Source organism: Bombina bombina, chromosome 1 (assembly GCF_027579735.1).
Source record: "Bombina bombina isolate aBomBom1 chromosome 1, aBomBom1.pri, whole genome shotgun sequence".
NCBI lineage: Eukaryota > Metazoa > Chordata > Amphibia > Anura > Bombinatoridae > Bombina > Bombina bombina.
Genome location: NC_069499.1, coordinates 1,371,213,421 through 1,371,230,526, shown reverse-complemented (window position 1 = coordinate 1,371,230,526; position 17,106 = coordinate 1,371,213,421). Strand labels below are relative to the sequence as shown.

The 17,106-nt window shown below is 35.8% G+C and overlaps 1 protein-coding gene across 1 annotated transcript; it reads left to right on the top strand.

Annotated features, from left to right (window-relative positions):
- The first annotated feature begins 4,913 nt into the window (after positions 1–4,913).
- On the top strand, positions 4,914–15,293 carry ILF2 (interleukin enhancer binding factor 2). The gene is made up of 15 exons (XM_053695482.1): positions 4,914–5,012; positions 7,927–7,983; positions 9,848–9,890; positions 9,976–10,080; positions 10,190–10,267; positions 10,815–10,917; positions 11,000–11,065; positions 11,698–11,814; positions 12,071–12,149; positions 12,288–12,375; positions 12,775–12,836; positions 12,914–13,028; positions 14,120–14,210; positions 14,297–14,469; positions 15,157–15,293. The coding sequence occupies exons 1-14, from the start codon at positions 5,008–5,010 to the stop codon at positions 14,452–14,454; spliced, it is 1,167 nt and encodes a 388-aa protein (XP_053551457.1). The 5' UTR covers positions 4,914–5,007; the 3' UTR covers positions 14,455–14,469; positions 15,157–15,293.
- Positions 15,294–17,106: the final 1,813 nt, after the last annotated feature.

Genomic DNA, 17,106 nt, shown 5'->3' with positions numbered 1-17,106 from the left:
GTTGTAAACTTTTTCTGGCTCTGAAATAATTTTCCAAATATTTCTTCCATGATATGCCCTTTCCTGTTTCATCTCTAGTGTGACCTTCCTATACATATATATAAAATATTGTATATAATCCAAACTTAAGTTTCATTATTCAGTGTCATTTTAAGACATCGTTTAAATTAATTTCTATGATCACATTTATTTTGCTCCCTACATATGTACTGGTGATTGGTGACTATACACATTTGTCTCTTGTCATTGACTCATCAGATGTGTTCTGCTAGGTCCCAGTAGTCCACTGCTGCTCTGGAGCTGACTTAGTTAATTTACTTATTTTACCTTCATTTGTGTGGTATATTGATGTATAAAAAAACAAAAAAATAGTATACCTGTTTTTGAGTAAATTATGCAAAAGGGGATCCCAGGTGAAAAAAGTTAAAGGGATACTTCAAGTGGATCATGTCCGCCGCACATCGATAAATGCCGATAGCATATGCTGTCTGCATTTATAATTGCACAAGCATTTCTTGTAAAATAATTGTGCAATTCCACCCCCTGCAGATTCGTGGCCAATCGGCCGCTAGCAGGGGCTGTCAATCAACCCGATCGTATCTGATCAGGCTGATTGCTGTCCACCCCCTTAAGAGGTGGCGGACGAGTTAAGGAGCATCGGTCTTAAGACCGCTGCTTCCGGCGAGCCTGAAGGCTCGTGCAGAAACAGATGCATTGGGGCCGATTGGTGAGTTGATGAATCGACCCCTAGGTGTTTAATAAGTGCATAATAAAAAGACAATGATTTATTATGCAATTCTTCTGCATTGAGTGGTCCTTTAAAGCAGCTCTGAAATAGATAATAGTTTGATTTCACCTTAATGAAATATGAGAAAAGTTTAATGCAAATTAATTTTCTTTTAACCAGAGTGCATATGTGCTAAGGTTTAAACTTGTTTTACATCAATGTACTATTACCTAGTGTAGTTCTATTTAAAATGTTGCAGGTATAACGAAACACTTTATTTCTAAGAGTTCATACTCTCCATTCATTATTTCATTGCTTTTGTTAAGATAACTTTTGATTTGTTTTATAGAGCTTGTCTCCTTCCTACAGAATTCTGAGTTTCATTTTACAATTCTGAAAGATTTAAAGGAACAGTCTAGTCCAAATTAAACTTTAATGATTCAGATAGAGAATGTAAATTTAAACAATTTTCCAATTTATTTTTATCACCAATTTTGCTTTGTTCTCTTGGTATTCTTAGTTGAAAGCTAAATCTAGGAGGTTCATATGCTAATTTCTAAGCCCTTTAAGGCCACCTCTTCTCTCAGGGAATTTTGACAGTTTTTCACCACTAGTTTTCCACACACCTGGAATTCAGGTGAGCCAACACTGATTGGCTAAAATGTATGTCTGTCAAAAGAACTGAAATAGCAGAGGTAAAAAGTGTATTTATATAACTGTGTTGGTTGTGCAAAACTAGGGAATGGTAATAAAGGGACAGTCTACACCAGAATTTTTATTGTCTAAAAGATATTATCCTTATTACCATATATACTGCTCTGAGAACACCATACAGAGATTTTCATCCCCACAAATTAATGTCTGTTCCAGACTTCCAGTTGGCTGAATTTAATGCAAGTAGACAATGTTCTGCCTCTCTTCAACCATATTTCAGTTAACTATAAAAAGCAATGTAATTTATTAAATGACGAATAAAAAAACAACATATATGTAATATAAACAGCATCAGTTATTAAGAAACTGCTTCTAAATAAATGCAGCAATGTGATAAAATAAAATTAATATTTGTTCTTGTCTAATCTTTTTTTTAGTATCTATAAAGGTACAGCATTTAAAAAAAAACATTCTAATCCTCTCAAGTTGTTTATTGTTGGTGACATTTTTAAATGTCTGGAAGACTCAGAGACTTATCATTATATTTTTTTTATATAATTAGGTTTTACATGTGTTTAGAGCATTGCCAAAAGAGAAAGACAAAGGATGCAGAGTAAGGTCCCTGCCCAAAACATTTACATTGTCTAAGGTAGCAAAAAACAAGTAAAGAGAAAAGGATGTATAACAATTGTCATTATGTACGCACAGCAGGTTCAATAGCCTTCCCTGCAAAATGTCTTTACTTCTGTTGTATGCCGGAATACACAGCACAACAGGCCCAGGGGTGGAAGCATTGCCAAGCACGCCTCTCATGATGCACAAATGATATGATCATTATAACACCTAGACACTGTTTGCATTCAATCAGTATCCCTCTATTCTTGCTTACTGGGCTCCACCCAGTACACAGTATAACATATACAATACCTTTTGATATGGATCCTGCACACACAAATTGGATTGTGAGGCCTTGAAAGAAACATATTGTATGATATTGATTTGAGCTTTTGTTTGATTATCATATATATTTGAATTGTATTTAATATATATGTATTTTTCTTACAGTGGTATTATAAGGGTGTAAAAAAAAAGTGCAATATAGGGACAAAGATACATTTTTTTGAATGTAGGCATTCCAAAATGTATTACTTATTTATTGAAAATGGATGTTATTGATCTCAATAAACCAACATTTTCTTGTTAGGCTTGTACATGTGTGTTCCCTCTCCACCAATAAAGCTAAAGTAGTTTTTATTATTAGTCAGTGGACTTCATAGGAAGCACACACTGTATACTGCAATATTACTTTACATTTAAAGGGCCACATAGTAAAAAAAAATAAAAAATACATGCTCTAAAATGTTCGAAAATGTAATTTTAAGACCATCAACTACTGTGTGTTTTATCCCCACAAAGGGGTTAAACACACAGTAGAAATACCGCTTGGGACTTGCAGAACACTGCTGGTCCCAAGCAGAAAACATTGTTAATCTAATCAGCAGCTCTATTACACTAGCTGATTGGATCAGTCCTCTGTGGTATTTCTACTGTGTGTTTAACACTTTTGCAAGTGAAACACATAGTAGGCTAGGGTCGATAGTCTTAAATGGATATGAAACCCAAACATTTTCTTTTGTGATTCAGACTTAGGGGCCGATTTATCAAATGTTGGGCGGACATGATTCGCTGCAGCAAATAATGTCCGCCCTGCATCGCTAAATGTCGACAGCATACATCCTCTGCAAATTCAATGCCGCCCTTTGCAAATTCATAGCCAATCGGCCGCTAGCAGGGTGTGTCAATCATCCCGATCGTACTGATCGGGATGATTGCAGTCCGCCATCTGACCTCAGAGGTGGCAGATGAGTTAAGTAGCAGCGGTTTTACGACCGCTGCTTCTTAACTCTTGTTTCTGGTGAGCCGGAAACATCGGGGGAAGATTGCAGCATCCGCTGCTTGGTAAATTACCCCAGAGCATACCATTTTTTTAAAAAAGTTTCTAATTTACTTCCATTGTCAAATTTGGTTTGTTGCCATGATATTCTGTGTTGCAGAGATACCTAGATAGGCATCTGGTGCACTACAATGACAGGAAGTAGTGCTGCTATCTAGTGCTCTTGCAAATGGATAACAATCTTGCAAAACTGCTGCCATATATTGCTCCAGAAATGGGCCTGCTACTAAGCATACATCTATTAGAGCATGCAATTTTTTTTTACTATATTGGCCCTTTAAAAAGATTTAGTAACATTCTTCAGGCAAGTAAAAAAAACGATGCTCTTTCACATAATTTACTTTTTGAGAGTATAACTTAACTTTAAGAAATCCAAAACAATGCCAGGATCGCATAGTTCTGCATTTTCTGGTATTAATATATATATTTTTATTTATTTATATTCCAATTTGTGGTACAATTCAAAGACAATTAACCCTTTCATGACATGGTTATAAAGTCTACATCGGGACAACGTTTTGATGTAGATAAATTGAAATTGCACGATCGCGAGATTTCAATTATGGGATCGGGCCTGGGGGGCGTCCCTATGACGCTAGGAACGCCCTCCAGACCGTGATCAAATCCTTGTGACGCTGGTAATACAACAGCATAACGGCATTAAAAGGTTAAATGTGGTACAAAAATAAGAGAAACATACAGAATTACATTTTCACAATAGTCAAAATCCAAATAATTACATTCTCCTTGCTTGTTATTCTTGTCCAGGAATTGGAGGAGTTTCGAACAAAGAATAGTACATACAAAAGCAAAAACGGCAAACAAACAAAACAAAGGGGGGAAAAGAAATAAAAAAAGACAAGGAAAACAAACAATGAAAATATTGGTATTAATATATATATATATATATATATATATATAATATATTGTATTATTATTAACTATTAGATTCATGGAGTGTATTTATATGTCATGGCCTGATAAAGGTTGGTAGTATAGTATTGGGACATTTTTTTTTACAATACATTGTATATAGAGTACACACAACTAAGCACTGCATTGCAAGAGCTCTGCATACAAAATATGTATTTATGCGTCATACGGTGTCTGTAGATCAAATTCATAGCCAAACAATTGCACTAACTATCATATTTGTAAACCAGGTGAATGAAATTCATTTATAAAAAGGTTTGCTGCAAAGTAAGAGGAAATGGAGGCCAATGTGATCGATTGGCTATGTAATTATACAAACACATGATACGTCCATATTACTCTAATTTGTTATGTTAAAAACGACTCAATTTGGATATGAATGAATGATTTGAGTATGATTTATTTCACATAAAATGTATGACAAATAAACTAATAAAGCTTTACAAAACGAAAAAAAAAAAAGCCGCCATTTTATAAAATGCGTTTAATGCAGATATGATAACGTTAGCTTACGAAGATTGGTCACTGTCGTGTCAATCACAATGGCGTCATTCGCCGGCCGTGTTGTGAATGGTTTGTACATATCATGTGGGTGGAGTTTGTTTCCTTCTTTACGCTCATTGGCCATCAATCCAAACGTTATAACCAATACCTTAGCGTCTTCTTGTCCTAGTATCGCTGCCTCGCGGCTTGAGTAGTGTCCATTGTCCCGGAGCCTGAGAAGTAACAGCAAGCAGACATGAGGTACGGTTTTGCGTAGCTTCGCTCATATAGCATTTATATGGGTCTGTGAGGGATAGAAAGCGTTATTTCTTAGGGTTCTATGGGTTGCAGCGTTAGACTGAATGGAAAACCAAGTTGAGGCCTAGGGGACTGAGTCCGAAAAACACGATGCAGGGTCTTCTAAAAGCAATACTATGTTGAAGTTTTCGTTAAATGTGCAAGGTTGTTCTAAATTAGCGACATAGCCTTCATATATTGCGCGTCTCTAACTATTTTAACAGATTTATTGGACTGTGAATTGTTTTTTGAATCTAGTCTCTTGTTTCGCACGCCAAAGACGCAAGTATTTCTTAGAATACTTTTAGAGTACATTTTATTTAAACTTTCCTTTTCCTTTTGGTGATATTGAATCCACGTGACGCTATAGATAATACTACAGCAATGCTGGAATATCATGGCAAGAGAATTAAAATCTGTGTATATAACATTTGATTTAGTAGAATGGTCAACGATGCACCCGCTAGTAATACACCAGTGTTTTAAAGGCACAATTAAGCGCTATATTGTACATAATATCAAAATTCAAATTTCGTTTAGTTTGTGAAATTTGGATTGCTTTGTAGTTCAGGGAGTTCCCCCTTGACACGCTTCTTGAATGTTCGATTTTCTCTGCCCTGGCCGGTTAAATGGATATGAAACCGAAAAGTATCTCTTGTGATACAGAGCATACGTTTTTAAAACGCGTAACATTTGCTTTGTTCCCATGGTATTGAAGGGCTGGCTAAGTGGCTAGGTAGGTGTCTGGACCATTACATTGCCGGAAATGGTGCTGCCATCTAGTGCTCTTAAAAATCATTTTTTTGCAAAATTGCTCCACACATTTGCACACTTATGTCCCTGCTTTTCAACAAGATGCAAAGAGAATATTTAATAGAGCATGAAATTGTAAATGACTAATTTACTTCTATCTAAAACACAAAAAACGTGTATTAAATTGTCCAAATCTCAATTTTTATTCATTTGAAATAGCTTATTTTGCCTGGTATATTCCACCTATACTGACAATCTCATTATTGAACTGGCTATAGAAAAGCTATGTTAATGTTTTAAAAAAGACAAAGGTACTACATTTTTTTTTTTTAATATATATTCTATTTAAAGTGATTGTAAACGTTAATTAATTAAAGCTCGGTATCTAATACGCTTACAGTTTACAAAGATGCTTATTTTAAAAAATACATTTGCGTTATAGTAAGCATAATGCCAATCTGCTGCCCACACCTGCTGCTTTCTGTAGCAGATCGATGACGAATCTGGCTTCCTCCAATTGTTGCGTTGCCCCACAAGCTGGACACCAAAGGGGGCACACAATGATTGGAGGAAGCGGGATTCGTCTATCTGCGAAAGAAAGCTGCAGATGCTGATTGAGGATTGATGTTTACCATGAGGCAATGGTAAATATTTTTTAAAATAAGCATCTTACCTAGCTATACTAGGCTATAATTTAAGTTTGCAATCACTAAGTATTGGTCTCTGTTCAGGAGGATTTGTGTAGATAGAGAAGCTAATTTCTGCTCTTCCTGCAAACTCAGCCTATTTTGTTAGGTTGTGATTTTCATTATTCAATTAGTAGACAGCTATTTTATATACAGAAATATACCCAAATAGCAATTTACAATATACTTTAAACAGCAGCTGGTATAAAAGCTCAGAGGGCCAGTCAACAATTTGCAAACACGAGTCAGCAGTAGCTTGTATAACCAATTGTTTACACAGATTGGAAGTATATTGCAGAAACTTTTCTATTTTAAAAATGATCAACATTTCGATGTTGACCTTTCTATCTCAAGGGGTAAATCAATTTTACAGTACACTTTCCCTTTTAAAGTACAGTATAAATGAGCTTCTAAACATAGACATTAAATGGACAGTATACACCAATTGTCATATAACTGCATGTAATAGACACTACTATAAGGAATATGCACAGACACTGATCTAAAAATCCAGTATAAAACCGTTTAAAAACTTACTTAGAAGCTCCCAGTTTAGCTTTGTTAAAAAAGGTAGCTGAAACAGCTACTGCAAGTGAGAAATATCAGACACCCCCTTTGCATATGTAAAGACTCTTTACACAAACAAGAGCAAGCTGATGTATGTATACATTGGTATTCTCCTAAAACATTAGGGGTTGGTTAGGAGTCTAAAAATCAGAGCAATGTTATTTAAAAATAAGCAAAACTATATATTAATTAAAAAAAACTGTAGGGGCTATATAAATGGATAATCTAAAGAAAAATCTAGTGTATAATGTCCCTTTTAAGTCTAAGCACTGACTGTACATTGTTTTAGACTTAAAGGGACACTGTACCCAAAAAAATTCTTTCGTGATTCAGATAGAGCATGACATTTTAAGCAACTTTCTAATTTACTCCAATTATCAAATTTTCTTCATTCTCTTGGTATCTTTATTTGAAATGCAAGAATGTAAGTTTAGATGCCGGCACATTTTTGGTGAACAACCTGGGTTGTCCTTGCTGATTGGTGGATAAATTCATCCACCAATAAAAAACTGCTGTCCAGAGTGCTGAAACCAAAAAAAAGCTTAGATGCCTTCTTTTTCAAATAATGATAGCAAGAGAACGAAGAAAAAGTGATAATAGGAGTAAATTAGAAAGTTGCTTAAAATTGCATGCTCTTTCTGAATTACAAAAGAAAAATTTGGGTACAGTTTCCCTTTAAGCTTCTGAAGTCTGGTGTACTCACATCTTTCTGTAGGAACAAGAAAACAATGTACACTAGTCTAAATGAAACAAGCAAAATGATTAAATATATCTAATGTTCAGTTATATAATACAAATCAGATTGTTTGCCATACACTTTTTTTTTTTTTTTTTTTTTTTTTTTTTTAAATTTTGAATTTTTTTCCTCCCAGGGGTGAACGAGGACGTGGACGTGGCCGCTTTGGCTCCAGGGTAGGACCTGGTTCAGGGTGAGTGATTTTGATTTTTTTTTTTTTTGGGGGGGGGGGGGCGCATCTACACTGCAAGAGTTTATCGGGTAATGTTTCTCAAACATTTCTCCCCTCTAATTTGTTCCCAATGATTCACTTTACCTGCTGGAGTGTATTCAATTGTTTACAAGTATTTCCATTACCCTTATATTGGCATTTGAAATAGTTTATTTAGCCTGTGGTATCCCCACCTATCCTGAAACATTTTGGCCTTAAGGCCAAGCTGTCTAAACGCATACAGTAGAATAAATTACACTACCAGTGGGGTATAGAAGAGAAGGTAATTAACATTTTCATTTTCCACTGTTCAGGAAAATGAGATCTGATTATTCCTAGAAGCAAAACACAAAATCAGCTTTTTTTATACACACAAACCTTAAAAAGCAAATCTCATACATTTTATACTCTGCAGCTGGTAAAAAAAAAAAAAAAGTAATTGGAAACACATTGAGGGGAAGAACAAATTTATACTATACTGTCCCTTTTTAATTAGTAATGAGAACGCTAGTTTGTTTTATGCGTTAACTAATCTAGTGATAAAAGGGGCATATATAACCTCTATTTAAATATATTCAAGGGAAATTAAACTGTTGGTCGCAACTAGAATATCATTACACACAATGCTGTTTTTCAGATTTATTTTCCTCCCATGTCAGCATATCTTTTCAAAGCTGTTCTTATTTTAAACCCTTACTGGTTTTAAGCTCCAGTTTTTCATATTGGCTGCTGCCAGCTTGGAGCTTAGGAACTCTTGCACCCTTTGTGAAAGTGCAATCCTGCTGTCAGATAATTGAAATAATAACTGCAATAATTAACTGCATGTAATAGACACTACTCTAAAGAATAATATGCACAGACTCTGATATAAAAATCCAGTATTAAACATTAAGCTCCCAGATTAGCTCTGTTGAAAAGTTTAGCTGGGACACCCACTGTAAGTTGCTGTATAGCAAAAACAGCACACACCCCCTTCCTCTGCATATGAAGACCCTTTACACAAACAGGAGCAAGGTGGAGTAGGTATACATCAGTATTCTCATAAAACTTTGGGGCTTGGTTAGGAGTCTGTTAATCAGAGCAATATTATTTTAAAATAAGCAAACCTATACATTAATTTAAAAAAAAATTATAGGCTATATAAATGGATACTCTAAAACATTTTAGGTTTAAATTTGTGCACTGGTTGCATTGCTCTCTATTCATGTGGCTTTTTGTCATGTAACTTTTAAACTGTATAAATGATGCAAAATATGAAACTTCCTCCATATATTGCATTCAGTAACCCTAAGCCAGTGTTTCCCAAACCCAGTTCTCAGGACCCTGAACAGGCCACATTTATTATATATTGACTAGTGCACAGGTGACATAATCAGTTCACTCATAAGCTGATCAGTTCACCTGTGCACTAGTCAATATATAATAAATGTTGCCTGTTTAGGGTCCTGAGGACTGGAGTTGGGGAAACACTGCCCTAAGCTGACAACTTCATTGATCAGCGCTGCGGAATCTGTTGGCGCTCTACAAATACCTGATAATAATAAATAATAATAATCTGTTAATGGTCATTATGACTGTCAGCCTCAAGATGACAGCACCCAGTTTGAGTGAGGGTTTAAATAAGAGAATGGCTGAGGGGATCTACAGGCCCATGAGGACTATAGCATGTTGAGTAGTAAGTGTTCTGTTGAAGTTGTTCAGCAGTTTGATGTCCCTTTTTTTTAATAGTGCTATTTTATAACTTATCTTTTTGTAAACATTCAACTTTTTTTTGTACAAAGTTGTTAAAACTTAATATATGGGGAATTCATTATTCAGTTGTTTTAATGTCTTCATTGTATTGCAGTTTCAGACCTTTCGTTCCACACATCCCTTTTGATTTCCATGTGGTAAGTCAATTATATATGTATATATTTTTTATTTTTTTTTCTCTCTCCCAATTATAGTAAATACTAATTTGCTTCAACTTTTTAGTGTGAAATGGCCTTCCCACGAGTAAAACCTGCCCCAGATGAGGCACCATTTAATGAAGCGCTCCTTAAAAGAAACCAAGATCTGGCTCCCACACCCGCCGAACAGGTAGAATGTTTACACTTGTGGTTTTTTTTTTTTTTTTTTTTTTTGTTTCCAGTTATTTGTTCAGAAGTAGTTTCTTACTATTTTTTTTTTTATTTTTTTTCTCCTTTAGGCTTCTATTCTGTCCCTTGTAACAAAAATAAACAATGTCATTGATAACCTAATTGTGGCTCCTGGAAACTTTGAGGTGGTAAGTACCCACATCTCTCCAAACCTGTCCATACTGCAATGGTTGTAGGTTTATTTAAGGTGTGTTCTGAGTGGAATCTAAAGTTCATTACTTCTGAGTGCCAAATTATGCTTTTTAGGAAAGAAAATTCCTAAGGTTAATTAGTCTCAATTACACTTTTTCTGACTGTTACACAAACATTACTAGGGAATTATTTATTTTAAATTTGGTAAACTATGTAGTATTAAAGCAATTAAGACCTGTAGAGAGGTATTTATAGCTGGATTAGTAAGGCTTTTATACCAGTGTTTCTCAACCATGGCTCTCAAGTACCCCTAACAGGTCAGATTTTCATAATATCTTAAGAGCACAAGTGAAACCAGCTGATCTGTAACCTGCTCTCATCCATCAGCTGATTATCTCACATGTGCTCTTGAAGGGACAGTATACAGTAATTTTCATATAACTGCATGTAATAGACACTACTATAAAGAATATGCATATACTATTACTCACTGATCATTTAACTTGCTGTGATAAAATTATCGTAACTATTGCATCTTTACAGCAAATTGAAGAAGTTCGTCAAGTTGGATCTTACAAGAAGGGGACTATGACCACAGGCCACAACGTAGCAGACCTTGTAGTCATCTTGAAGATTCTGCCCACTTGTAAGTTGCCAACAGCATAATCTTACTTTAATAAAATTTACTACAATAAGATATAATTAACTTTAACATTTTCATCCTCCAGTGGAAGCTGTTTCAGCTTTAGGAATTAAAGTTGTGGAAACTCTTAGAACGCAAGACACTGCTGAAGGTGAGTCTACACTTTATTTTAATCTGTTAAAACCTCTTGTTTTTGCCACATGGAATGACAGTTTAACTTTTTTGTGCATAAATTGTCGTTTGTGTATATATAGATAGATAGATAGATAGATAGAGATTAGCAACCTTTTTTTCCCAGTCACGTGACTGCTATTGAAAAGCATTGAGAAGCAGTGCATTTATTAAAATAGCCAGTAGGTGGAGCTGTCGGCTTGTATTGCAGCAAAGCCAAGAAAGCTGAAATTAATCAGTTTAACCTGAGCTATCGAGCAGATTTCAAAGGAACAAGATCTTCCGGTCTATAAACCAGTCCAGATTGGAATGCATAGACAACTGTTTGCAGAAAAATGCAAGTGAAGTCTGTTGTGTGATTATTTTATTAGGTTTATAATGCTGTTTAGCAAATGTTTTGTTCATTTAACTTATTTTAATTATATATTGAGTTGTGTGATTATTTTATTCGGTTTATAATGCTGTTTAGCATTTAAAGTCTTCATTTCAAAGCTTTATTTTGAGAGGGGCCTGGAACATATCTCCCTCACTTCCCATTGACTTACATTATAAACTGGGTTTCAATTTACAACCATTAAACCATTTATTTTATTTTTTTCCCGTCTCCTCTAGTTCTTACAATGCTAACAAATGATACTGGTTTTGAGATCAGTTCTGCAGATGCCACAGTGAAAATTCTTATCACTACTGTTCCTCCAAACCTACGCAAACTGGACCAAGAACTGCACTGTAAGTGTATTGCTATACTTATTTTCTACTGATATTTTAAAGGGAAATGGTAATCTGTCGTGTGTGCGTTTACATGAGAGAATGTTGGTTTAAACCTTTTTTACATATGAGATTAATGCTCATTAGCTGATACACTGCAGAAGTTTTTTTTTTTTTTTTTTTTTTATTCCAAAAAATAAAGCACTAATAAGTTTACATTTTCTGTCCTATTATGAAAGAATTGGTATCATGTCTTTAATTTTTTTTTTTTTTATAGTGGACTTTAAAGTTCTGCAGAGTGCCTTGGCAGCTATCAGACATGCTCGTTGGTTTGAAGAAAACGCCTCACACTCAACGTAAGTGTCAATACATTACTTGCAGCAGTTTTTTTTTTTTTTTTTTTTTTTTTTTTGTAGTCTTAACTACTTACTAAGACAACATTTATAGTGTTTGGCATTTTTAAATATGGTCCTGATTATTCTCCCCACTGCCAGAGTGAAGGTTTTGGTGCGATTGCTGAAGGATTTAAGGGGCAGGTTTGCTGGGTTTGAGCCTTTAACTCCGTGGATCTTGGACCTCTTGGTAAGTAACTTTCTTAATGTACTAAAACGCAAACAATTTTTTTTTCTCATTTAGAAAGAGCATACAATAAGTTTTCAATTTGTTCTGTTCCCATGGTCTCTTGTTAAAAAGATGCCTAGGTATGTGTCTGGGTCACTACATGCCAGGAAATAGTGTTGCCATCTAGCTCTCTTGCAAATGTATAACCTTCTTGGAGAAACTGCTGCCATATATTGCTCCAGACATGGACAGGCTCCTGGGTTTTCTCTGCTTTTTAACTAGATACCAAAAGAAGAAAAATCGACTAATCTAAATTAGAATAAATTTAAAAGTTGTATGTTCTATCTGAATCAAAAACCTTTTGGGTTTCAGTAATACTTAATTTTTATTAAATTTTTTTTTTTTTTTTTTTTTTTTTAGGCACATTATGCAGTTATGAATAACCCTTCTAGACAACCACTTGCACTGAATGTGGCATACAAGTAAGGAATTGCCCCTGCGTGCATGGCACCCCCCCCTCAAGAATCCTCAGCCCCTAAATATTATTTATTTTACACAGGCGCTGTCTTCAAATACTTGCTGCCGGTCTCTTCCTCCCAGGTTCTGTTGGCATTACAGATCCATGTGAAAGTGGGAATTTCAGAGTTCACACAGTCATGACACTTGAGCAACAGGTAACTAATTAGCAGCCTATAATAACTTAATGTGATTTATATTGCAGCTGAACATCGGAACAAAGTTCTGATGTAAACAAATTAGTACATTTTAAATCACGTGATCGTACAGGTAATTTCAATAAGATCAGGTCTGGGGGGAGGGCCTATGATGCTAGGCACGTCCTCCAGTCCGCGATCCCAGTTAGGAAGCCGTAGCTGCTTCAGTACAGCAGAATGGCTAGGACATCGCATGTTGTCATAACGGCGCTAAAGCCCAGCAGTTAGGATGGCATGGAACATCCTAACAGTGTTAAAGGGTCAGTAAACTTAATAAAAAATTAATTCTGAACATAGTGCAGAATTATATAACATTAGCTTACCGGCAGCTTTATACATGAAATTGTAAGTAAAAGCTTCTTTTTACAAGAACGCCACTTTGTTCTACTAAGCGGGTCTAGTTTTTCCACAGCGCATTCGGCAACACTGTCTAGTCACAGGGTGCCCGGTCACGCCATTAAAATGAATGTAGCTCGCTTCTGCTCTGGTCTAGTAGCAGGAGCGAGCTACATTCATTTTAATGGCGCGACCGGGCACCCAGTGACTAGGCAGTGTTGCGGGTTGTGCTGTGGAAAAACCAGACCCGCTCAGTAGAACAAAGTGGCGTTCTGGTAAAAGCTTTTACTTATTTCTTTGCAATAATTTAATGTATAAAGCTTGCCTTTAAGCTAATGTTATACAGTTCTGCACAGTGCAGAATTATATAACTGTAGTTTTTAAGTTTACTGCCCCTTTAAGGTAGTGTAATTTCTTCAGCTTTTTGTTTATGCATCTTTTAATACAATACTTTTCAAACTGCTATTTAAAATGACTGATTAAATTGGCTAATTTTTAAGCAATTCAATACTTCAGGTAAAATGGTCATTGCAGATACATTACAAAGGAGAACACTTTACAGTACCACTGTCCCTTTAAGCTAAAACTTTTAACAGTCTTAAATTTCAGCTTTTTTTTTTTTTTTTTAAATATTAGGTGTCTTTAGATCTTACTTTATAGCTTATGCCCACAAATTCATAGATTGACCATCACAATTGTTTCTATTTCCCTTTCAGGATATGGTTTGTTATACAGCCCAGACACTGGTCCGAATTCTGTCACATGGCGGATATAGGAAGATTCTTGGTTTTGAGGGAGATGCTAGTGGTACGTATATTTAATACAAAAGTGAATCTCGTGTACAACACTTGCGTATCTTCTAGTTTTACTCCCTTACTCTTTAATTCATGCAGCTCTTGCCACTGAAATGTCCACATGGGATGGAGTTATAGTGACCCCTTCAGAGAAGGCCTATGAGAGACCACCAGAGAAAAAGGAAGGGGAAGATGAGGATCAACAAGAAATAGTTGAATGTGCTGAGGAAGAAGAAAACATGGAAACACAAGAGTAACCTCTTTTTAAAAAGGTACTTCAATTTACATTTTTTTTTTCTGGTAGTGGATGTCTAAACTGCATCTCTGTTAACCAGTTAAATACAGTTTTTAGTTTTGAGAACTTGGAGGACAAAATTGAATTATGCATTCAATTATGTGTATGCCACCTTAAACCAGTGATAACATTTTGCTAGAAACATGTTTGTTGAAATATATTACATTAATATCCACCCGTGTGCATTTCAGTTATTACATTTTTTTATTATTTATTACTCACAAAGCAAATATAAGTTTAAAGGGACATTCTACTCCAGAATTTTTATTGTCTAAAGATAATCCTTTACAGCCCTTTTGACACTTTCATTTTAGCCAGTGCTGACTCATAACTCAATTAGTGAGCAGTTATCTATGGCACACATTAACTAGCACAATCTAGTTGTAGAAAAAATCAAAATGTACTAATAGGCGTCCAACAGCTGAGAAATAAGCACAATAGCCTACCTAGGTTTATCTCTCAGCTAAGAATACCAAGAGAACAAAGCAAATTTGATAAAAGTAAATTTGAAAGTTTAAAATTGCATAGGAGCTTCACATTTTAATGGACATTAATTGAAAAAAATGTTTAAACTTGCATGCTTTTTCTGAATCATGAAAGTTTAATTTTGACTTGAGTGTCCCTTTAAGCGTTTAACTTACATATATTTTCTTTTCCCTTGCAGGTTGTTTCGTATCTCTGCAAGGAAGGTCTGATTGATGGACCAAACCCACCATTATTTCTGATGTCTGTGTTGTGATTTTTGTTTTATATACTGTAGCTAAACTTTTCTAGCTGAAAATAAATTTTTATTTCCCCGTTCCCTAAGTTTATTTTATTCACAATTGCCTGTTAACTTTGAGAAAATTTAAGATTAAACAGTGACAGATGTGTTAATGGTTTTTTTTTTTTTTTTTTTTTTTTTTGGACACATTGCTAAGGGCAGTGTTTTTCAACCAGTGTGTGCCGTGAGAGATCCTCAGGTGTGCCACGGCAGACTGACAACAGTGTGACATATTTTTTAAACTTTGCTTGTTTTTTACTCCCAGTGCAGGGGTAGTTTGTAGGAGGCATGGCATAACCGCACAATACATACAGTTTGTGTGTGTATATGTGCTGTATTAGGCTACAATGTGTGATTTATTTTTAATTTTGGGATGGTGGTGTGCCACAGGATTTTTTTAATGTAAATGTGTGCCACGGCAAAAAGGTTAAAAATCACTGGCTTAGGGTGTTCATGTTGACTACATGGTGTGGCACCTGATGTATAAGCTGCAAAACTATTTACCTTTTCGGATCTATCCCTGCAGAAACGGTTACTATAAATTTAGTTCATTTATGCATTTCTTTAAAGGGATGTGAAACGCTTAACTTTTGTGATTCAAGCTGAGCATAACCTCTTGAGCTTACAATTTAATTATCAAACTTGGCTGTGTTGAAGAGATACCTAGGTAGGCATCTGGAGCACTACATGGCAGGAAGTAGCGCACTGCCTTTTAGTGCTTTTGCAAATGGATAACATTCTTGTAAAACTGCTGCCATAAAGAGCTTCAGGAATGGGCCAGCTTCTAATATTCAAAGAGGATGAATAAAAAAAATTAATGGCATTAAATTAGAAAGTTTAAAATTGCTTGCTCTGTCACTGTTTTTCAAACCTGTCCTCAGCCTTCTCAATAGGCCACATTTTGAGGATATCAGCTGATTAGTAAACCTAATTATTTTACCTGCTCTCATCAAAGGTAATTGTGAAAATCTGACCTATTGGGGGAGGCATGAGGACAGGGGTTAAAACTAGTGCTTTATAAATCGTGTAAGGAAAAAATTGGCCTTTCATTTCCCTTTAACCCCCTAACAACCAAGGATCTGTCGGGCATCTCCTACAAAAAAAGTTTGTGACCAAGGATGTGCTGGACACATCCTCTGGGATGTGAAGCGATCGCTTCCAGCTGCTTTCAGGGTATTGCAGTCGATCTAGGCATCCTACAAAACCTTTTGTTGGCCACCGATGCAGAGAGCCACTCTGTGACCCTCTTGGCATCGGCCAGCGATGGTGCCGATTGTTGGGTGGATGGCAGTTGAGCAGCCCATCGCTGGAGGCCTTTCTGGATCCTGTCCTGGGAGTGTGTGCAGACCAGCGATTTTAAGCGCATTAAATTTATTGACTGAAGTGGTAATAAATGCTGGGAAGGGGATCTGGGAGGGGGGGTAAGGTATTAAGAAGGGGGGGCTGCTACACTACAGAAAAATGCGGGGGTCTTTTTGCAAAAAAATTATATATTTTTTTAAACAAACTGGGCACTGGCAGACAGCTGTCAGTACCCAAGATGGTAGCACACAGGGGGAGGGTTAGAGAGCTGTTTGGGAGGAGGTATCAGGGAGGTTGGGGGGCTAAGGGGTAATCTAACACTGCATTATATATATATATATATATATATATATATATATATATAAAAAAAATCTATCAAAAGGCTTATTTCCATCTTAATGGGAGGAGAGTCCACTGCTTCATTAATTACTTGTGGGAATTAAGAACCTGGCCACCAGGAGGAGGCAAAGACGCCAAAGCCTTAACCCCTTAATGACCACATTAATTTCTGTCAGTTTGGTACCAAGGCTATTTTTACATTTTCTTAAA

Bases quoted from the DNA above. Each gene is read 5' to 3' on its own strand.
- ILF2 (XM_053695482.1), top strand. The intron at 12,376-12,774 runs GTAAGTAACTTT...TTTTTTTTTTAG, and splicing joins CGTGGATCTTGGACCTCTTG to GCACATTATGCAGTTATGAA. The intron at 12,837-12,913 runs GTAAGGAATTGC...TATTTTACACAG, and splicing joins GCACTGAATGTGGCATACAA to GCGCTGTCTTCAAATACTTG.